Genomic DNA, 20,647 nt, shown 5'->3' with positions numbered 1-20,647 from the left:
TGACTTAGTCTTCTGCCTCAGTGTCCCGTGCCTCAGTTTCTCCAGAGACGCGCCCCCTGGTCCCCCTCACGCAAAGAATGAGCTTCCTAGCCTAGCTCCACCTCCTGCCTTGTGGTTGGGGCCTGGCGCTCACTTACAGCCTTAAAGTCCTCTTTTGTAAAATGGGGATAAGCGGCCGCGGGCCCTAAGTTAATCACGCGCGCCGAGCTAGGGCCGGGGCGGCGGGGGGTGGGGGTGGGAGGTGGCTGCGGCCCACGTGATTGCCGGGCCGGGGACCAGATAGCCGCGGAAGCTCCGGGCAAAAGGGCCTCGAACCCGAGCCCCACAGCCGGTGCGCGCCCTCCCCCCCGCGAGCGCCCCTCCTCCCCTGCGCGGGCGGAGCGAGGGGCGGGGCGGGGGTGGGGCCGCGGCTCTTTTCTCTGGAGTTCGCGCGCCCGGAGCCCTAGCTGTCCCCCGCTGTGCCAGCCGACTCCGCGCCGGTGAGTGCCGCCCCAGGAGGGGTGCAGGCTCCCCGAGGACCGAAGTCGGCTTGGCTCGGCCGGTTCTCGGGTCCCCTCTGACCTCCTGGCAACCCCGCGCCCCCAGCTCGTCGCGATGGAGGCCGCAACTGAGTTCGTGGTCGAGAGCCCCGACGTGGTCTACAGCCCCGAGGCCATCGAGGCGCAGTATGAGTACCGGACGACGTGCGTCAGCCGCGAGGGCGGCGTCCTCAAGGTAAGCGAGGGACCGACCGGGCGGGCCATGGGACTGGGAGAACCAGGGAGCCGGGAGGGAGCGGGAACTGCCCAACTTCTGCGACTCGCGCCGTGCAGTGAGGCGGGAGGGGCCTGCGGCCCCGCGGCTCACCGAGCTGCCCGCCCTCAGGTGCACCCCACGTCCACGCGCTTCACCTTCCGGACCGCCCGGCAGGTGCCCCGGCTCGGGGTCATGCTCGTCGGCTGGGGCGGGAACAACGGCTCCACGCTGACCGCTGCCGTGCTGGCCAACCGACTGCGCCTGTCCTGGCCCACGCGCACCGGCCGCAAGGTGGGGGGTCGGGCGAGGCTCGGTCGGAGAGAAGGCTTCGCAGGAATCCATGCGGAGGGGGAGGGGCTCGACGGAGGAGTGGGCCCGCAGTGGGCAGGGTTTCTGGCTGTGGGCTGACTCCGGGGAGGGGCTTCCGCGGGTGGGCGGGGGGAACTCCTCAGGGGTCTTGCGGGGGCGGAGCCTAAGGTGTGGGAGGGCTTCGGGGTGGGACCTCAGGAGCGGAGCGGCTTCCGCCCCGGCTTGGAGCGCCATGGGGAGGTGCCCCAAAGTAGGGCGGGGCTTGAGGGTGCCGATAGGGGTCCTGGCCAGCTCGTTGCCCACGCCACGCCCACTCTTCACTCAGTCCCCTCTGCCCACCCCCCCAACCCAGGAGGCCAACTACTACGGCTCGCTGACGCAGGCGGGCACTGTTAGCCTGGGTCTGGACGCCGAGGGCCAGGAGGTGTTCGTGCCCTTCAGCTCGCTGCTGCCCATGGTGGCACCCGACGACCTCGTGTTCGACGGTGGGCGGGGCCCTGGGTCGGGGGTGGTGTGGGAGGCGAGGCCTAGAGGGGCCCAGGATTGGGGCCGGGCCGAGCTTGAGGGTCCCCCCCAGGCTGGGACATATCGTCGCTGAACCTGGCGGAGGCGATGCGGCGCGCGCAGGTACTGGATTGGGGGCTGCAGGAGCAACTGTGGCCGCACATGGAGGCCCTGCGCCCGCGGCCCTCCGTCTACATCCCCGAGTTCATCGCAGCTAACCAGAGCGCGCGCGCCGACAACGTAATCCCGGGCACGCGCGCGCAGCAGGTGCAGTCCCACCCCGCGTCCATTACCCCTGCCACTTGTCCTCCCTCCCCACCACCTGTTACCCCTCTTTTGTCCCCATGCTTCCATCCCGAGGGTCCAGGTCCCACTTTGCACTTGGGGAACTGAGTGGCCCAGGCCTCCAGAGGTCGGGGGAGCCTGTACAACCTCCTCCCCCTCCATCCCCCCGCCCCCAGCTGGAGCAGATCCGTAGGGACATCCGCGACTTCCGGTCCAGCGCCGGGCTGGACAAAGTCATCGTGCTGTGGACAGCGAACACGGAGCGCTTCTGTGAAGTGGTCCCGGGCCTCAATGACACCGCTGAGAACCTGCTGCGCACCATCCAGGTGGGCGCGCCCAAGGGGTGGGGTAGGCTCAGGGCCAGCCCCCAAGGATTCCTCTGTGCTGACTGCTCGCTTCTGCCCGCAGCTGGGCCTAGAAGTGTCGCCCTCCACCCTCTTTGCCGTGGCCAGCATCTTGGAGGGCTGCGCCTTCCTCAATGGGTCCCCACAGAACACGCTGGTGCCTGGTGCCCTCGAGCTTGCATGGCAGCGCCGTGTCTTTGTGGGTGGAGACGACTTCAAGTCGGGGCAGACCAAGGTCAAGTCCGTGCTCGTGGACTTCCTTATTGGCTCTGGCCTCAAGGTGTGTGGGCCTGGGGGGCTGCTCAGCTCGGTATGGGGGAGGCGTGGACCCCGAGGAGTGGGCTTGTGTGCTGCGGGGCCTGCAGCTGCCGCGGGTCTCCTTGCCTCCGCAGACCATGTCCATCGTGAGCTACAACCACCTGGGCAACAACGACGGGCAGAACCTGTCGGCGCCGCCACAGTTCCGCTCCAAGGAGGTGTCGAAGAGCAGCGTGGTGGACGACATGGTGCACAGCAACCCAGTGCTCTACTCGCCGGGCGAAGAGCCCGACCACTGCGTGCGTGGGGCGCAGGCGGGGCAAGGGGCAGGGGTGGGGTGGGGTAGGTTGGTGCTCCCCACAGAGAAGGGCAGGGACCCGTGTGACCTCGTGCCGCCCCCCAGGTGGTCATCAAGTACGTGCCATACGTGGGTGACAGCAAGCGTGCCCTGGATGAGTACACATCGGAGCTGATGCTGGGCGGTACCAACACGCTGGTGCTGCACAACACGTGCGAGGTGTGGGGCAAGAGGGGGCAGGAGTGGGGCTGCCCACCAGCCCGGCCCACCTCCTGACCCGCTGGCCCCACAGGACTCACTCCTGGCCGCGCCCATCATGCTGGACCTGGCCCTGCTGACTGAAGTGTGCCAGCGTGTGAGCTTCTGCACGGACATCGACCCGGAGCCGCAGAGCTTCCACCCGGTGCTGTCGCTGCTTGGCTTCCTCTTCAAGGCGCCGCTTGCGCCACCGGGCAGCCCAGTGGTCAACGCGCTCTTCCGCCAGCGCAGCTGCATCGAGAATATCCTCAGGTGTGCCCCGACCTTGGGGATCCCCACCTATGGCCCAGATGTCCACTGGCGGGGCTGTGCACAGGGCCTAGGGACTGCAGGGCAGTCTTGGGGTCTGGCCCCGCTGAGCCGTGACCATCTCTCAGGGCCTGCGTGGGGCTCCCGCCGCAGAACCACATGCTTCTGGAGCACAAGATGGAGCGCCCTGGCCTCAAGCAAGTTGGGCATGTGGCCACCGCCTGCCCCGTGCCTTGCAAGAAAGGATCAGCGCCAACTGCCCCCAATGGCTGTACTGGTGACGCCTATGGGCACTCACAGGCTGAGGCACCCCAGATGCCCACCACCTAAGGCCATGGCCATACAGCTCCCCTGTAACTCCTGCCCCCATTGCTCCTCAGCACGCGACCCTTCCAGGCCCCCTTCTGACAGACAATAAAGCGAGTGCCACTATGAGCCACACCTGTGGATTCTTGGTGCCTGCGACCTAACCCTAACGGCCCCCAATACCAGCCACATCTCCCTTTTCCACCAGCTGGACTTCTACCTGCCCTTCCAAACTCTGTCCCAACTCTCAGGGGCTTTCCAGAACCCCCGGGGGGAGGGGGGCTCTGCCTAACCACAACCCTTGAAGGTTAGGCTAAGCAGGCTGTGGCTGTAAGCCAAAGTGAAGAAACCCGAGAACAGATGCCAAAAACCAAAATCGAGTTATGTTTATTGTTGGGGCCCACCCCTGCTCTCCAGGGGAAAGGAAATCCCCCAAGGAGCCCCCTGGACAAAACAGAAATGGCGGGAAGGGCCCATACAGGAAAGAACGTCTCTGAGGTCCTTGCGTTTTTTATAAAATGAATGAGTCCTTCGCGCGGGGTCTCCCAGCCATCCAAGCCTTGACCGGGAGTCCAGTTGCCCGCGGTGTGACCTCAGACCCTCACCCTGCAGACCACCCGAGCCCCTGGACCTTGGCCCCGGGCAGGGGCGCTGGGCAGAAGCCGAGGTCGGCAGTGGGCAAGGGGCTGCGGCCCCATCACACGCTCATGGTCATCCCGGGGGAGTACTGCGGAAAGACGAGGGGGTGGCGCGCGGGGGCCGGCTCAGTTCCGGCCTAGGCTGGGACCCGCCCCCGGGGGAAAGGGGGAACAGGGCGGGGTGGACGTGGGATGGAAAGGGACCAGGTGTTGATGCGTGGGGAGGCCGCCCTGGGCCGCGGGTCCCAGGGTTGGGGTGGGATGTGGGCGGGGCGGGGCGATAGGGCGGGCCTGGGGAGGGGGAAGGCGGGAGGAAGGGAAGGGTGCCGCGGCCGCCCCCCCACCTGGCCCGCCGCGGTCACGGTCTTGCTCTGGCCCCCCGGCCGCCCCGCCGGGGTCTGCCCGCCAGGCCCCTCCGGCCCGACGCCGCCGCGGGGGGGGAGTCGACGCAGTCGCTTACGCTTTCGCTCGGGAACGGGTGCAGGAAGGTCCCGGCGGCCGCCATCTCGCCGTCGTCCCGCGGGGTGCCCGGGGTGTTGCTCAGGCCGGCCACGGCGCCGGGGGAGCTCTGGGGGCGGCCGCGGTCAGAGCGGAACACCCCGCCCCGCGGGCCAGGCCCCAACCGCCGCGCGGCCCAACCAGGACTAGGCCTCTCCACGCGGGCCGACCCCGCAGCCCCGCCCCCCGCCCCCCGCCGGAGCGCGGCCCCCTCACCTTCGGCAACCCGTCCAGATCGCCCGAGCCTGTGGACCGACAGACGGCGGTGACGCGGCTCAGACGCGCCAAGCCGGCTCCACCGACCCCTTCCCGAACTTCCCCGGCGGCCGCGCCCCCTCCCTCGGCCCAGGCCACTGGGGCACCGCCGGGGGTCCCAGGCGGAGGGCCCAGATCTGGGGTGGTGGGCCAGTGCCGGCGGCCGGGCGTCCTCCCGGTTTAGTTACTGGACCCTCCCCGCAGCGCTGCCAGCCCCAGTCACTGAGCCCAGAGAAGCTCGGGGCGCGCCCCCAACGCCGGCTAAGCACAGAGGCGGAGGGGCTGAAGGGGGCCGCCAGGGGGCGCACGAGGCTCGCGAAGCAGCTGGGCGGGGGCGCGTGTGTGGGTGTCCGTGTGTCCCGGGACTCCGCCCACTCACCCAGGGATCCGTTTACATGGTGAGGCTCCATCGCACTCATGGCGGCCATGGGGGCCTCCGGACCAGGGCCAAGCGGGAACTGCAGGCAGAGGAGAAGCTTGGGCCTCGGGCCACCACCTCTCCGCCCCCACCCCGACCCCCGCAAGCCCCAGCTCACATTAGCCCTGCCGGCGCCTGGCCCGATGGGGTTCATGATGGTGTACATGTTCTCGCTGGAGTTGGTGGAGTCTGAGGCAGCACGTGAGGGGGTGGGGTGTGAGAGGGCCTCACCCAAACACACCCCTCCCTATGCCCCGCCCAAGCTGTAGTACCTCCAGGGCTGGGCATGATGGGTGTTCCAGGGGGCCCACCTCCTCCTGGGGGTCCCTGCATACAGAGGGAGACACAGAAGGTGAGACAAGCCCTCCAACTGCCACCCCACAACCGCTGCCCCCAGGTCGGGTGTCCCAGCTTCGGCATCACTCACCGTGTAGCTGCCAGGGGAGGAGGAGGAGTAGGGGATCTGGGGAGATGGGCAACTGTGAGCAGTCCGCCCACTCTACCAACTCGCACACTCCTAATCCCCCCCCCACACACACCAACGCCATCCCGACACTCACCGAGTTGCCACTGGGGCTGGCCCATGGGCCACGCACTCCGGGTCCCCTAGAACAGACAGTGGTGGACCCTGGGTCTAAGCCAGGCAGTACACAGCCCCCCAGCACACACTCCCTGACACCCCCAGCCTGCCCCACGTGCCCTCAGAGCAGCAGATGTTGGCCGAGAAATAACCAAGCACAGATGCCAGGCCAGCCTTCAAATCCCAACCCCATCCATCACTCACTGGTCTTTGAGCCTGAGTTTCCCCACCCAGCAGTGGCGTAAACAGTATCGGGGCTGTTGTGCGGCTTCGGGGTCTGCCCCAGCACACCCAGCCCATGAAGCTGGGTGGTGACCCGCATGGGCACACTCCCGGGGGTTCCTGAGGGCCTTACATGTTCATGGTGGGCAAACCCGGGCCAGCAAGAGAGTTGGGTGGGGGCCGCATGCCACTTCCGTAGCTCTGTGAAGGTAAAGGGGCCGTGAGAGGGCAAGCCGAGAGAGGGCAGCCCCTGAAGCTGCCCTGTCGCCTGGGCCCAGCCCTTACCTGGGGCCCAACGCTGGTCATGCCCCGTGGAGGCGTCACCCTCTGCATCGGGCCCATGCTCGAATGACCTGGGGGCAGAAGGAAGAGGGCTCAGGCCGCGGCCGTTCCCCGGTATGGACAGGCGCTGTGCTGGTGGTTGGGGGTGTTCCTGCACGGTGGGCGGCGGGGAACTGGCTCTGGGATCCTTACGAGAGGCGGGGGACAGCAGCGGGAGCTTCCCTACTCACCCTGAGCACGTGGGGAGGGGTCCATGGCGCCAGGGAGGAGGGGCTGGGAACCGGGTAGGCCCACGGGAGGCTGCGGAGGGGGAGTGGCAGCACTGAGTGTGGGTGCCCCCACCCCGGCCCAATTCCTGACCCCCCTCCCCTCATCCGTCTCTCACCTGACTCGGCATCCGCAGGGTGGGCCGAGGGCCCCCTGGGAACCGCGGTGACATGAAGGGCTGGAAGAGGTGGGCCGGGGATCAGCACCTCCCCCCACCTACTCAGCCCCCAAAGCTACCCGCTTCCTGCCGCACCCGGGCCCCCAGCCTGGATACTCCCCCTCCTCCAAGACCAGCCGGCAGACCTCAGCCAGCCGCGCCGGGGGCGTGGGAGCGCAGTGGGACGGGCCCAAGAGCCAGGGGGAGGGGTGTGCGTGCTCGAGGGGGCGGGGCACCACAGATCCTTACCGGAACCTGAGGCCCCATCATGGGGGCGTTGGGGTTGTGGGGGGGAGGCTGGGAGCCGGGGGGGCCCTAGGAGGACAGAACCAGGTGGGTTGGGAGGAGCGAGGTTGGGAGGAGCGAGGTCACCCGAAGTTCCACGGTTTCCTGTGGCTCTGCTGAGCCTGGCCAGGGAGGGGAGGGGACACCGTGGAGGCAGGAGAGTGGGCCAACTAGCCCCATCTGCGGGACGTGGCGGGGGTGGGGTGGACCCAAAGGGGGAGGTCATGGGCAGGACCCGTGGTTCGGCGAGCCAAGCTGTGCGGCCCCAGGCGCCCCGACACACACAGGCGCAGGCCTAGTGCAGAGACCCCGCCCCCTCCCGCAGCGGGGCCCAGGCCAGATGGCCCCTCCCTCACCAGCACTATCGAGGCCCGCAGCGGCATACCCACCCCGCCATTGCCCCTGCCTGTCACCCTCCCACACAAGCCCACCCAGGGTCGGGAGACAGGGAGCCCCAGCCCCAGCTATACCTGGAAGAAGCCGGGTGCCATGGGGCCTGATGCCATTGCATCATTGGGAGCCATGCTCCCCATCACCGGGCTGGGGGCCGCTGCAGCGCTCTGCAGGGGTGGGGGAGATGGCAAGAGCCAAGTCAGGTCACTTCCTGTCCAAGTGTTTCCTTCTCTCCTCAAGCAGCTGGCCCCACGGAACAAGGAACCCAAGCCATCCAACTACTCAGGCACGGGAGAATTTGCGGGGGGTGGGGGCGGGGGAGGGGGAGGGGGAGGGGGAGGGAGGAGGCGGCTCTAGGTGAGGGAAGAGCTGCGGCCCCTGTCCCCACCCTGGCTCAGCAACCAGATGTGCTGGGTGGCCCTCGGCAAGGGCTCTGCCTCCTTGGTGAACCCGTGACCCTGGAGGTGATCAGGGCCCAGCCTGGCTGAGCCCACAGCTCAGGTGATCAGGGACCTCAGCCCCCTATGTCCCCACCATGAGGATTCCGGGGGTCTGAAAATGCCATCCACCCAGGACTCCAGTGCGTGCCACATCCTTCTAGCACAGGCTTGTTGTTTTGGTCTGAATCTAACTTCAGATGGGTGGGGGCACAGTCCCCCACTCCCAGCCCAAGCCAACCAGCCCTGATTCCTCCTGCCTGGCAATGCAGCTTAGCTGGGCCCCCAAGACACCTCAAATCAACATACAAAAAAATCAATAGACAGCTTCAAGATGAACCTCCCTCCCAGAGGGCTCCTCCTTGGAGCTACTGTACAGACCATTCCCCCTCCTCCTCCTCCAGGAAGGAGGGGAAGGAAGAGCAGAGCACTGCAGTGGGGTCTCCAGGCCCCCAACCTCTCTTCAGATGGAGGAGGGGAGAAGACCGGGTGCATGAGAGGGGAGTTCCCATGTCTGCCAAGGGTGGAGATGCTGGTGGCAGGCCCAGAGTTGGCAGGGGGACAGGCTGACAGGCCACTTCCTCTGGTCGGTTCCAAGTCCCAGGCTTGTCTGCCTTTGGGGCCCACAGAGCAGGGGGAAAGGGGGAGATAGAGGCCTAGTCTTTAGGGCAGGGGAGACACATCGAAAGGAGAGGGAAGGGGGAAGACGCTGCAGGCACTGAGTGTACAGCACTTCTCTTAAGGCCCCTTGGCTCTTGTGGCTGTACCATCTGCCCTCCCCCTCTGCCTCCAGGCCCCAAAAGGAAGAGGCCGATCTGTCTGGGTCACTGCTGTCCCTGCAGCTGGCACAAGCCAGCACACAGGGGCACTCAGGAATTTGTGGAACTGCAGCCACTTGGGTTCCGAAGAGTTAAGCACTTAGCCCATGGTCACACAGTGCATCCTGCCCTACAGAAGTGGGGAAAGGGGCCCCTCGTCTGGGTCGGAGCAGGGCCCCTGGAGTCACACCCTTCCCTTTGTGGACTGACACCTGCCCCCTTCTTGCTCCTTCTCAAAGGTCAGCCTCTAATGGATTTCTACCCAGGCCCAAGTTGGGAGGGTACCAGTGCGAGCACTCGCAGGGCCCAGCACAAATCTTTGAAAACCCAAGTGACCCCGGGGGTGGAGGGGGACGAAGCTCTAAGCCCCTCTCCAAAATGCTGGGTCACCCCTGCCCTCCACCTCACCCTCTCCCACAAACACAACACGATGGCTTAGAGCAGCTACTCTCGCTGGCGCCGGCCTCAGTGGCTGGAGGGAAACAGCTCTGAGCCCTGGGTCTGTCCACCCCTCCCCAACCCTTACGGAGGGCAGGAGCGCAGCCCCCCTTTTGAGCCGCAGCAGGCGCCAGAGCATTTCCTGGTTGGGGAGGGTGGTGGTGCGGATGGCTGCCGCTCCAGACCGTGAGGTGTGGGGGCGGGGAGAAGATGGGGCTCCCCAACTCTAGGCCTTGAAGGGTTAATCCAGGGTTGGGGGGTGGGGGGTAGGGCCCACCCTCCCGGTCGGGTGACCTGAGCTGGACCCCCCAAGTCAATCAACCACCCCCAGAGGCGCCAGCCTGGCCTGCGTTGCCATAACAACAGGCTGGGCGCGCTCGCGTTTCCTGGAGACGCCGAGGTTGGCCCCCAGCCGGGAGGCTCTGACTGAGCCCCCTCAGGGGGCGGAGGGCGGAGGAGGGAGCCCCGACTGCGAGGGAGAGGCGGCAGGACGCCCTTTCACCGCACCTCCAGTAAGTGCGGAGGTGGGGCAGAACGTGTAGCTGGCTTCAGTCTGCTGACACAGGGACCCTGTCACCCCAGGGACGGGGCGCCACCCCCCTCCCCTGACGCGCCCTGCTGCCATGGTAACCAGCAGCGCGCCCCAGGAAGCGCGCTCATTCCGCTGGGAGACCGCGCTCTCCCCTCCCCGGAGGCGCCAGGCTCGGGGCGGGGACGAAGGCAGGCGCGGAGAGGGGAGGGCTGCGCAGCCCGGGAGGGGAAACAGAGCTCAAGGGGCCCAGGAGAGGCAAAGGGAGGAGCTGGGGGCTACATTGGGGAGAGAGAGCTGGGCCCACGCGGAGTCACGCACGCACACAGCTACACACACTTGTTACCCCAGTTCTGGCGGGACCACATGAATAGTGGGACCTGATGGGGGTGAACAGCAGCGACCTCGGCTCCCATAAATGCGCATACAGCGTGCATGGGGCGTCTTCAGGGATATGGTGAACCCCAGCCTTCTCGGGCTGCACCCTGGCCCTGCAGAGGTCTGCACGCCTCCACAGGGGGGCCTCTCTGTTGGCGAGGCCGTGCGTGGTGTGGGACCCAGACTAACCGCAGAAGGCGGGGAACAGCCAGGCCCTGAGGGGCACAGCAGAGCAGAGGGCTCAGGATATGAAGGCGCCCACTGCAGGAAGAGTGGTTGCAAGGGAGGGGGGAGGGCAGGGGGAACCTCTCTCAGGGGCCAGGTGGCCAATCCCCACAGGCCAGGGTGAAGAAGTTAAAGGCAGGGGGCTACCATCTCCCCATGACAACAAGGTGCCGCCCGCCCCCTCACGTTACCCACCCACCTCTCGGGACAGGCCTCTGACTCCCACTCAACTTGTATGAAACTGAGGCCAAAGACGTGAAGTCAGCAGCCCCAGTCGCAGAGCAAGGTTGGGAGATCTGCCAAGTGCTCGGCCTCTCCTGCTCCAGGGTGCACAGGCAGTTAGCCGTCCCCCAGCACCCCTGCCTGGGCCCCCACCCCAGAAGGCTTGGAAAGGCTGGGGTGGGAGGGGACAAGCAGTGGTGGCCACCTGTCCGGCCCCACATACACGGAGCTAGGGAGGCAGGAGCTGTGGCACTGTCTACCTGGTTCCACATGGGGTTCACGTGAGGGGGAGCAAAGGAGGGGCTGGCCTCCGGAGGGTGTGGGGCTCATGGGGACCGTCAGGAGTTGGGTGCAGTGGGGGGCAGAGGAACCCCACAGAAGCCATGATCTCGGGTCAAACCCCCCAGCCTGGCCCACTAGCCCACCTGAGCCAGCTTCCGGCCATGCAGCCCCCCAAGGCCACAGGACCCTGCCCACACCCGTGAGCCCTGGTCCCAGCCCCTGGGGCGGGGACTCACGTAGTCCTGGAAGGCCTTGGCTTCACTCGAGTGCTCGCATGCCTCTCTGCGGTCGGGCGCTGCACAGTACAAGTCCCAGAACACGCTGTGGGCGGCAGGGGGGGACGATGGTTTCCCCACGCCCCCCCCCAGCCCCCCCCCCATGTCCCACCCACACCAGCCTTGCGCGCACCACCACCAGGAATGCAGGAAGCCCGGGGGCTCCCCCAGCGTAATGTTCTTCTCCCATCGGATCTGCAGGGGAGAGGGAAGGAAGGTGAGGGCTAACGGCCTGGCCCTGTCTGACCCCTTCCCCTCCCAAGAGGCAGCCCCAACCCAAGCCCGGGGCCCAGGAAACACCGGGGCAGGAAACCAGCAGATCAGAGCAAGGGAGCCAGGAGGGGGACAGCTTGGTGAGGACAGGGACAGAGGAGCGGGAGGCAGATCCTCAGATGGATGGGCAGATACCGGGATGCCAGCCCCGCCGCTCCGCAGCCCTCAGTTCCCAGGGCACAACCCAACCCCACCACGGAGACCTGATAAAAATGGGTTAGGGAGGATCCCAGGATGTGGGTGCCAAGGAAGGGGCTGGCTGTGGGGGCCCTGCCTGGCCAGGCCAGCTTACCTCGGACAGAAAGGTCTGGGCTGACTTCTGGGCACCAACGTGCAGCAGGTACTCATACACGTACAGCGCCAACCTGCAGGCGGGAGGGGTGGGGGCCGGCTCAGGCTCTCAGGAGGTCCAGGCAGACCCAAAGCTCTGCCCCGAGGGTCCCTGGGAGGGGTTTTAAGGTGCGGCACCTGCCCTCTGGTGGGAAGGTGGAGAAGGGCAGGGGCCCACAGTGAGCCCCTCATTGTACCTACCACCTACTACCAGCCTCACTCACTTCCCTCTGCTGGTCTCCCCCTCGCCCCACCTCCCCCACCCCTCAGAAGAGATGGCCTCCTCACCAGTTGCTCAGCCTGGCCAACTCCTACACATCCATCAACACACAGCCTGCAGGCCCCTCCTCTAGGCAGCACTCCTAGCAGTCCCCAGCCCCCCACCTCCAGGCCAAATTCTGCTCAGTTCAACACCCCCCTGATGGACCAAGTCCTGGCCCCATCCTGCCAATGCTGAGACCTTATAGCAGCCTTGGCCCCAGGGAGTTCCTCTCCTTGGAGAAATGGCTCCTGGGCTTCACTCTAGTTTGTGCTCTGGGTGGGGTCTCCCAGCAGGCACCCTGGGCCATGTGGCCAGGGCCCAGCGCCTAACTCACTCCCAGCCTCACCTGCCAAGGAAGAAAAGGGGCTCTCTGACCCGAGGTCTTCCTCCTCCAGGTTTCCCTAGACCCCATCCTTTTCCTCAGGATCAGTTCCCATCCACCAGTGGTGGCTATGACATATCCATACCAGCCCCCCAAGGGGGAGTCTGGGGAAATGGGAGGTAGGGCCAGCAGTGCCACTCAGCTGCCACGGCACCGCCCTGTCCAAATGCCCACAGTGCCCAGTACCCCTGGACACACCAACTCGGCCACTGCCCACCCCAAGAGCACAGGCCACGCTCCAACCAGCAACACCATCCATTGGCCCACACAGGGAGGCCGGACCATCCACATTGCCTTCCAGGCCTTTCCATCCTTGGCCTCCACCACACCCCAATCTGTCTTCCACACCCTCCAGCAGAGGGACAATTCCCCACCCGCTAGGGTCACCCATTCCCCAGCCCCCACTCTACCAGTACCGGCCCCTCCGGGCACCTCCAGGGTCTTCCTACTACCCAGCCAGGCCCCAGGTGGACCGAGGGGAGTCTGGATCTGAGACCGGGGGCTCCCCAAGGGCCAGCCTGAGGCTGCTCCGGTGAAAGCTGTAGGCCCTTCCAGATGCCTCCCCGCTCAGCTGGCCTCCCTCCCCTGGCTGATGGCCCCATCCTGAAATAACCTTGCTTTGACTCATGCTCCTGCTTTCTCTCACCCTTCCCAGCCAGGCTGCTCAATCCTCACATCCCAGCCCCCTCTGCAGAGCACCCCCACCCCCAGTTCCAGCTCAGACCTCACCAAGGCAGTTCTAGCCCTTCTGTCCCAGGCCCCACCCCAAGGCTTCTGCCCTTGCCCTGGACCCTCTTTTCCTTCCTTCATCCATCCATCCGTCCTTTCAGTCATTCATTCAACAAACATTCACCTCCTTGAGCAGTGAACACAACAGACCCCTGTCTCCCTGGAGGCTACCTGCTCACGGGGAGAGACGGAGGAGCAAAAATACAAAGGAGGAGGTAAGTCATCTGGTGGGGTGGAAGGTAGTGTGTGCTACAGGAGTACAAGGGGGGACATTAGGGAGTCCGGGTGGGCAGCTGAACCAGGGCAAGGTATGTCCAGAGCTCACATTACACCACGCGAGCTGTGACAGCCACCGGAGGGACAGAAACAGGTCACAGAGGGGTAGGATTTGTGGGGCTCACATAGTTCTGAGCATGGGTCTCCCCCAAGACTGGCCAAGGTTCCTGCCTCATCATCACACCCCTCTCAGCAGCGCCTCCAGCCCGGGCGCCCCCAGGTTGCAACATCGCACCGCGGCAGCATCCACCCTTCTCCAGCCCAGTGGTCTTCCTCACCCCCCAGCCTCCAGGCTTACCTGTCCAACTCACTCCTGGGACCCCCCACTCCCTTTCTAGAGGTTTCCTGAGCCTTCACGAGTGGACTGCATCTACCAGGCCTGAGTCCATCAGTGAAGAAATGAACATGAAAAGTCAATGGGGCCGGAGGAGACCTGAGCAGCCCCAGCCTGCTCACCAACCGACCCTCCAGGCAAATAGAGAGGTTTGAAGAGATCCAGCTGGCCCCCTGCCACCTTGGGGAACGGTGCAGGGAATGAGGTACCCAGAGACAGGGAGCAAGACAGAGAGGGGGGATCCAGGTAGGCTGCCCAGAAGGGAAGCGCAGCAGGGCAGGGGGAGCACATGGGGGGCTGCAGTCTGGCCCCACCTCCACCAAGAGCAGAAGCCTCTCCTCAGGGTTCAGGGAGCCTCCTGAAGAACATGTTGGCTCCCACTAAGGCCACCAAGGGCTCTATGCTGCCAGCCCATCGGGTCCCTCTCCATCACCTCTCACCCTCCACTGGCCAGGGGTGGCATCGGACCCAGGATGCAGGTCCCGGAGCCCACCACTGCCTGCTCTCCTCCCTCCTCCGGCCCTGCCCCAGCTCTCCTCTCTTCTCCCTGGGTGGCCTCCCCTCCTGCTTTGATGTTGATGACTGACGTGGTGCAGCTGCCCACAGGGTTCCTCCAGCCTGGCCTCCCCCGTGAACTCAGGGTCTGCTGTCCACTTGACATCTTAAAGGCCCAGCCCCACCCCAGCTTCTTCCTCTCCTTCCCCTCCTGTTCCCTGACCTGGGTGGTCTTGACTCACATAGGTGTGGCGCAAGTGTGAAGATCCACCTAGCTGTCCCCCAGAGGTCACTACATTTACTGAATTTAGGGGAAAAACTTAAGGAAAAAGCACTCTCTCTCCTGATTCTGAGCCTTCTCCCTGCCTTCCTCAGCACACACTTGGTCCAGGCCACCACTATCACTTACCTGGATTTCAACAGGGCCCCTCTAGGAGCTGCTTCCTCCCCTCCCCACCAGCACTCCTCACTCAGACCCTTCAGTGCCTCCCATACACGTTGGCCACTCTCTACCTCTCCACCCCAGGGCCTTTGCACAGGCCATTTCCCTGCCTGAGACGCTTCTGCTAGAGACCCTCATGGCTCCAAAGTCACGGGGCAGAGGCTTCCCTATCACTTCTAACGGCAGCCCTGCTCCATTCTCCACCTGCCCCCCATCATATTTATCTCCATTTGACACAAGGCCCTCTGCTTACTGCCTGCAGCCCCCACTGGATATAGCTTTGGGAGGGCGGGGACCTCGTCTCACTCCTGAGCTTACACAGCGCTGGGCATCCTGGGCCCCCAGACACCCCAATGAATGAACCAACCAACCCTGAACCCCCTCGCTCCCGGGATGTCCAGTAGGCACTTATGAAGGTCAGCACTTACTATTCTGATGTTAAGAATTTGGGGTTTTATCCCAAGAGCAAAGAGAAGCCAGAGAAGGTTTTCAGTTTTGCTTGATTTCTCTTATATGCTGGTACTTTAATTTTTATCAAGATCAAGTCTCAGAGAACTGTGAGCAGCTTTCTTTGTTTTCATTGAAAACTTTTGAAGCCTGGACATCTGGTCAGGTTGTTTCAGGACCTCCAGGGCCCACCACTCAGGGAGGGCTTATGGCTTGCAGGTCACTGTCTAGGCCCTGAGATGGGTTGTGGGAAAGGGCCTGGGCTCTGGATCCAAATCCTGGCCCCACCCCAGCCCTGGTCAGCAAATGACCTGCAGAATGAAGAGCCCACCCATCAGAGGGGCTCCCGATGCAAGAGGGCAGGAGATGGGAGGGAGTGTGGGGTGCACCGGGGGCCCTCGCTCCAGAAGGAACGGTGACCTGGAGGATACAGGGTGCCCAGACCTGGAGTGCTCATGGGGAGAAGCTGCAGCTTGCACACGGAAGTGGTGACAGAATGGGGTACTGGAGCCTCCTGGACTAAAACACAGCAGTACTACCTTCATCATCAAGAATTACCATAATAACCAAGAATTAAGGTAAGAGGTGCTCCCTGCCAGGCTCCCCCTCCCCTTTAAAGCCCCTGGAGGCACATACTGCTGGGGGCTGGGAGAAGCCCTCTCTACTCAAGGCCTTGTGTCACTCCCTCACCCCCATCTAATCCATCACCAGGTCCCACCGATGCCCCTAAGGGACTCTCCAGCCTACACATTTCCTCCCTCCCCTCTGCCACCCTCATGGCCAGGCCTTCAGCTCTTAAGAGCCAGGGTGGTGGCCACCCTCCTCACCGGCCTCCTGGCAGCCTCCACATTTGCCCCTTACAGCCTTTCTCCTACCCAGCAGCCAAAGTAACCGCCCCCACTAACAAATTCCATCCCAGCATTTGCCCCCCAGATACTGCCTCAAGACCTTCCCAGAAAGCTCCCCTGTGTCCACGGGCTCTGCTCAGCCTCCAGGACTCAGTTTGGGGGCTCCTTTTCAAGAACCTCTTACCCATGCACCCCCCTCCAACAAGGATGCCCACGGGCATGGGCACCTGGAAGCCCAGCTAGGGATGGGACAGACACATGGTGAGCCCCTTGCCTGCTGGGATAATGAACAAACTACCTGAGGTGATGTGCCCATATCAGAACTAACCCTGGGGACTTTCCTGGTGGTCCAGTGATAGAGAATACGCCTTCCAATGCAGGGGACGCGGGTTCCGTCCTTGGTCAGGGAACTAAGATCCCACATGCTGCTGGGCAACTAGGCACGTGTGCCACAACTACTGAGCTCACGCGCCTCAACGAGAGCCCGCGTGCTGCAGCCTACAGAGCCCACACGCCCTGGAGCCCACGCGCCACAATTACAGAGAGAAAACCCGCTGCCACAACTAAAGAGAAGCCCGCGTGCCACAACAAAATAATCTGCATGCCTCAACGAAGATCCCGTGTGCCACAACTAAGACCTGACGCAGTCAAAAATAAATAAGTACTAAATAAATCTTAAAAAAAAACAAAAACAAAACTAATCCTGGGAGAAAAACACAAGACGCCCAGTGACACTGACAGTGACCATCACTTACGGAACTATTCTCAACCCACGTGGCAGCACTTAAAGTGTTCAAGGATGTACACACACGATGCAAACATTTAGATCTCTCCCCTCAACTTAGGACAGCAAAGCCTCTGGGGCTGGAAGGGGGAAGGGATGCAAAGGGGACACAGGGGCCTTCAACTGTCCCTGTCACCTTCATCTTATTTAAAGAGACCTGAAACCAGTGACCGAATGCAAGCGCTAGTTAGTTCTGGGTAGGAAGTGATCTCGGGGTTTCCCTGTAGGTTGGAGTGTTCATCATTTACACAAGGAGAGGCTGTGTCTTCCTGCAGGCAGCCCACTCAGACCCCAGCCTCCCTCTCGCCCACCCTGCCATCCCTTCCTTGTATTCCCTGGACCCAGCAGTCACCACGGTTTGCTGTGAGCCCCCAAGAGCAGGGACCCACCATCTGTGCACCAAGCAGGCACTAAGTCCATTTCTGGGACAGGCTAGCCCACACCTAGTGCTGAGATGGGGAGCCAGAGGGGGCTCAGGACAGGGGCCCAAGAAGGAAAAAGAGGAAGGGCAGGAGGAGTCAGGAGGGTGAGATCAGGGAGGAAAAAACAGTCCTGGAGAGTCGAGCAGTGGAACCCCCTTCACCCCATTTCACGGAGGAGGAAACCAAGGCCCAGAGACAGGAAGTGGCGTGATTGGTGAATGCCTGTGAGGGGTGCTCTATCTGCAGCCTCTCCCCCAGTCCTCGTCAGAATCCTGCAAGGCCGGCTGTCCATGTTTCAGAGGGGAAACTGAGGCTCAGAGCAACCAGCCTGCCTCTCTAGTGTATCAGTCCCAAGCATCTGAGAGCTCTCCTGTGCCCCAGAACCTGAGTCTTCAGCAGGGTCCTTCCTCTCCAGGGCCTGGCATCCCCGTCAGTGAAGTGGATGCCACCATCTGGTGTTTTCCAAACTTTCTTTAGCGGCAGAACCTCGCCTCCAAGCCAACGCTGCCACAGGACCCTCTCGACAAGAAATGGATGAGCGCAGGATGGCTCTGGCCAAGAAGTCAGATAACCCCTTCTTCTACCCCTAGCCAAGAGCCGAGGCCCAGTTCAAAGACTCAAAATCTCTCCTGGACTGTCTAGTGGGATTGAAACGCACTCCAAACACCATGACCCCAGCTCAAACCTATTTCCTCCCTTCGCTTATCTCCACGGCCACCCCCTAAGCTGCCACCATTAGCTCTCTCCCAGATAACTGTGCCTGCCTCCCCCAGGTCTCCTGGCCCTCTACCCTCACGCGACCCCCAGTAAGCCCCACTCCACAAAGGAGCTGGAGTGTACTTTGGAACACAAGCCCCTCTGGCCCACACAGCACATCCCCACCCTGGGCACCAGCCCCAGCTCTTTGGCCTGGCCTCGCCCTAGGGCCTTTGCACTTGCTGTGCCCTCAGCCATCAGCTCTTCCTCCAGGTCTCTGCACACCTGACACACCTCCTCACAGTTCACTACCGCCCACTTTCCCATTTTGCTTTTCTCAGAGCATAGCTCCAGATCCTTCCATCGGCTTGCTGAGTAACTCACTTGCCTCCTAGCTAGGATGTGGGCTTCTTCAGGGCCAGGGCCTGGCTTCCCAACCACTACACCCCAAGACCCAGCCCAGCACATGTCTGAACAAGTGAACGATTCCCACTGGGGGAGTGGTAGCCCCCAGAGCCCAGAAGCCAGGGTACAAGGATGGCTGGAGATGTGCCAAGATCCCCAGGAGTGGGGTGGCTACACCCCCCCCTGCTTCCAACCTGGGCAGGAGCCAGGTGCCAGTTTCAAAAAGTCTTCCTGCTTAATGGTGCTTGGAAATGGACCCCAACCTCGTAACTGTGCAGACAAGAGAGGTCTGGAAGGGCAATCATCTGTCTAGCATCTCCTGGCCAGAAGAATCTCTTCTCCAAAATGACCCCGAGGCTGGGTAGAGAATGGACACTCATCCTTGGGTTGGGGGGAGAGGCGGTGTCCCAATGTCAGTCCAGGAAGAAAAGACAGGAGACAGCCCATATTCAGGGCTCCTTTTCACTGCCCTGACGTTCAAGTCCTCACTCCCGCTCTGGCCCTCAAAGAGAGTCATCATGGGACCTCTCCCCAATAACTCAGCCTCCTAACTGCTCCAGCAGCTGGTTTCCGGCCCTAGGTGGCTTGACTTCTAGGATCCTGCAAATCAGCCATTGGCCATCAGACATCAGAAGCCTTCTCTTTTCCCTGGCACTTTAACAATATTGCAAACTGTTGGGTGCCCTTGCTGTGCGACAGTCACACGTCCTAGCACCTTTCAAACACTCCCCAAACCTAAGAGACAGCACTGTTATTATGTCTGCATTTCTCAGGATAGGAAAATAAGCCTAAGAGGGAGTGCTCCCTCACCCAAAGCCACAGGGCAGGTAAGTGGCAGGGCCAGGAGACAAGCACAACAGCTCAGCTTCCTCCCCACCCCAAGAAGCTCTGAGCGCCCTCCGCCCCTCACTGCAGAGTCTGGGAGTTAGGAACCTGCCCCTCTACCAGCCTGAGACCATCTGCTACCCACGGCCCAGCGCCATGCCCAGAACAAGTGGGGGCCGCAGGACTGTGATCCTGCAGCTTCCCCAAGGGCCCCACCCAGCTGCCCCAGGCCCGGCTGGACAGGTGGCCTTTCAGGGGTGGAGCCGGCGCCCCTCAAGCCCATCTCGCGTCTCTCAAGCTTTCGGGAAGCAGCGGGGGAGGGGGGAGGCGCCCAGAGCGGCCAGTCTCGCCTGTCCGGGAAACTTCCCCAGAGGATGGGGGAAGCGGCACGAATGGCGACTCCGCGCGCACACGCGTTCGCAACCTCCCACACCCAAGGCTTAACCGTCGGGAAGGTCTCGCGACCCTCTAGTCCCGCTCGAATCTCGCGCGCCCCCGCAATCTCGCCCCCCTCGGGTCTCCGGGGTCCCTTCTACTCTCACGACCTCTCGAATCTCGCGCGTCCCCTCAAATCTCGCGACCCCTTAAGCCCCTCACGCCCCTTGGGTCTAGCGAGCTCCCCAGTAGCTCGCGACCCTCCAGCCCCTCCGGTCTCGCGCGCCCCTTAAATCTCGCTCCTGCCCCGCACCCACGTGCCCCACGCGGTGCCCGCCGGCGTTAGGGCCACGGAAGCGGCGCGGCCACCGAGCCCCGCCCCCGTAACCACGGTCCCGGACCACCGACTCACTTCTCTCGTGCCTGGCTGTCGGAGGGCACGGCCGAGCCCTTGCCCCCCTTGGCGTACATGCTGCTCCGTGCCGCCGCCGGGGCCCCACACCTGTCAGGCGGCGCCGCGGGCCGCGCTCCCGGTCGCCATAGCTACCCCGCGCCCCGGGCCTCACCGCCCCGAGCCCCGCGCGGGCATCGCGGGCATCGTCCGCGCGGGGGAGCTCCAGACGGCTGAGACGGCGGCGGCGGCAGCTCCAGCTTTGGCTCCGGCCGCGGGTTTTATTTTCTTCCTCTCTTCCCTCAGCGCGGGCTGTTCCGGGAAGCGCGCGCCCCCTCCTCCCGCCGCGCGCGCCCCCGCCCGCCGCCTCCCCGTCGCCCGCGGGCGCCGCTCTTAAAGGGGCGATGGCGTGAGCGCGGGTGGGTCCCGCCGCCGAGACCGTGGGCCGGGCGCGCACGCGCAGTGCCCGCTGCGGGGGGAGGGGGCGCGGGGATACACATACTCGGTGCGACTGGGGACAGCCACACGGGGACACACAGCGGGACACAGCTGATCACGGCTACACACACACTTTCCAGATACACCCAAATTGTACACCCAAGAACACAGCCACACACTTAGTTGCGGCTACATTCTCCGACACAGGACTGCACACTGAAGTCTCTATAGCTACTGGAACAACTACTGATAGCCCCGTAAAGCTACAGGCAGTTATACTGGGTGTATCGCCCCGCAGAGCTACCCACGCCCAGCACGGGTGGGAACCGCCACACACACAGTATGCCC

At 63.7% G+C, this 20,647-nt stretch overlaps 2 protein-coding genes across 9 annotated transcripts; one reads left to right on the top strand and one right to left on the bottom strand.

Annotated features, from left to right (window-relative positions):
* The first annotated feature begins 203 nt into the window (after positions 1 to 203).
* On the top strand, positions 204 to 3,814 carry ISYNA1 (inositol-3-phosphate synthase 1). 2 transcript variants are annotated; one of them, XM_022558477.3, is made up of 11 exons: positions 204 to 479; positions 586 to 714; positions 865 to 1,026; positions 1,397 to 1,529; positions 1,622 to 1,815; positions 2,010 to 2,159; positions 2,242 to 2,457; positions 2,570 to 2,734; positions 2,839 to 2,952; positions 3,026 to 3,243; positions 3,369 to 3,813. In XM_022558477.3, exons 2-11 carry the CDS (start codon positions 595 to 597, stop codon positions 3,568 to 3,570), a joined length of 1,674 nt encoding a protein of 557 aa, XP_022414185.1. In that variant the 5' UTR covers positions 204 to 479; positions 586 to 594; the 3' UTR covers positions 3,571 to 3,813. The 2 variants fall into 2 exon arrangements, with proteins under 2 accessions (XP_022414185.1, XP_089761419.1); XM_089905293.1 differs by having other exon boundaries at positions 204 to 714; positions 3,369 to 3,814.
* A 93-nt stretch (positions 3,815 to 3,907) lies between these two features.
* SSBP4 (single stranded DNA binding protein 4) lies at positions 3,908 to 20,394 on the bottom strand. Of its 7 annotated transcripts, none has more exons than XM_022558483.2 (17): positions 19,883 to 20,388; positions 11,711 to 11,783; positions 11,279 to 11,340; positions 11,107 to 11,165; positions 7,619 to 7,708; positions 6,825 to 6,884; positions 6,670 to 6,739; positions 6,443 to 6,510; positions 6,291 to 6,358; positions 5,916 to 5,961; positions 5,783 to 5,818; positions 5,628 to 5,682; positions 5,474 to 5,544; positions 5,317 to 5,395; positions 4,899 to 4,927; positions 4,529 to 4,752; positions 3,908 to 4,273 (listed from the first exon to the last, which is right to left on the bottom strand). In XM_022558483.2, exons 2-16 carry the CDS (start codon positions 11,764 to 11,766, stop codon positions 4,543 to 4,545), a joined length of 1,059 nt encoding a protein of 352 aa, XP_022414191.2. In that variant the 5' UTR covers positions 11,767 to 11,783; positions 19,883 to 20,388; the 3' UTR covers positions 3,908 to 4,273; positions 4,529 to 4,542. The 7 variants fall into 7 exon arrangements, with proteins under 7 accessions (XP_022414191.2, XP_022414186.2, XP_022414193.2 ...); XM_022558478.2 differs by having other exon boundaries at positions 11,107 to 11,191; positions 19,883 to 20,059; XM_022558485.2 differs by having other exon boundaries at positions 4,645 to 4,752; positions 11,107 to 11,191; positions 19,883 to 20,059.
* Between the last annotated feature and the right edge of the window lie 253 nt (positions 20,395 to 20,647).

The sequence above is a fragment of the Delphinapterus leucas genome, unplaced genomic scaffold (genome assembly GCF_059928025.1).
Source record: "Delphinapterus leucas isolate spDelLeu-1000000601 "Yukka" unplaced genomic scaffold, BTC_Dleu_Yukka2 spDelLeu_asBTCV2_sq25, whole genome shotgun sequence".
NCBI lineage: Eukaryota > Metazoa > Chordata > Mammalia > Artiodactyla > Monodontidae > Delphinapterus > Delphinapterus leucas.
The sequence above is the reverse complement of the archived record's forward strand: the minus strand, read 5'-3'. Positions and strand labels throughout refer to the sequence as shown.

Bases quoted from the DNA above. Each gene is read 5' to 3' on its own strand.
- ISYNA1 (XM_089905293.1), top strand. From the start codon at position 595: ATGGAGGCCGCAACTGAGTTCGTGGTCGAGAGCCCCGACGTGGTCTAC. The intron at 1,530-1,621 runs GTGGGCGGGGCC...GGTCCCCCCCAG, and splicing joins CGACGACCTCGTGTTCGACG to GCTGGGACATATCGTCGCTG. The intron at 3,244-3,368 runs GTGTGCCCCGAC...ACCATCTCTCAG, and splicing joins TGCATCGAGAATATCCTCAG to GGCCTGCGTGGGGCTCCCGC.
- SSBP4 (XM_089905295.1), bottom strand. From the start codon at position 19,941: ATGTACGCCAAGGGGGGCAAGGGCTCGGCCGTGCCCTCCGACAGCCAG. The intron at 5,962-6,290 runs GTAAGGCCCTCA...TGTCTGTTCTAG, and splicing joins GGTTTGCCCACCATGAACAT to GGGACCCGGAGTGCGTGGCC. The intron at 4,753-4,898 runs GTGAGGGGGCCG...GGCCGCCCCCAG, and splicing joins ATCTGGACGGGTTGCCGAAG to AGCTCCCCCGGCGCCGTGGC.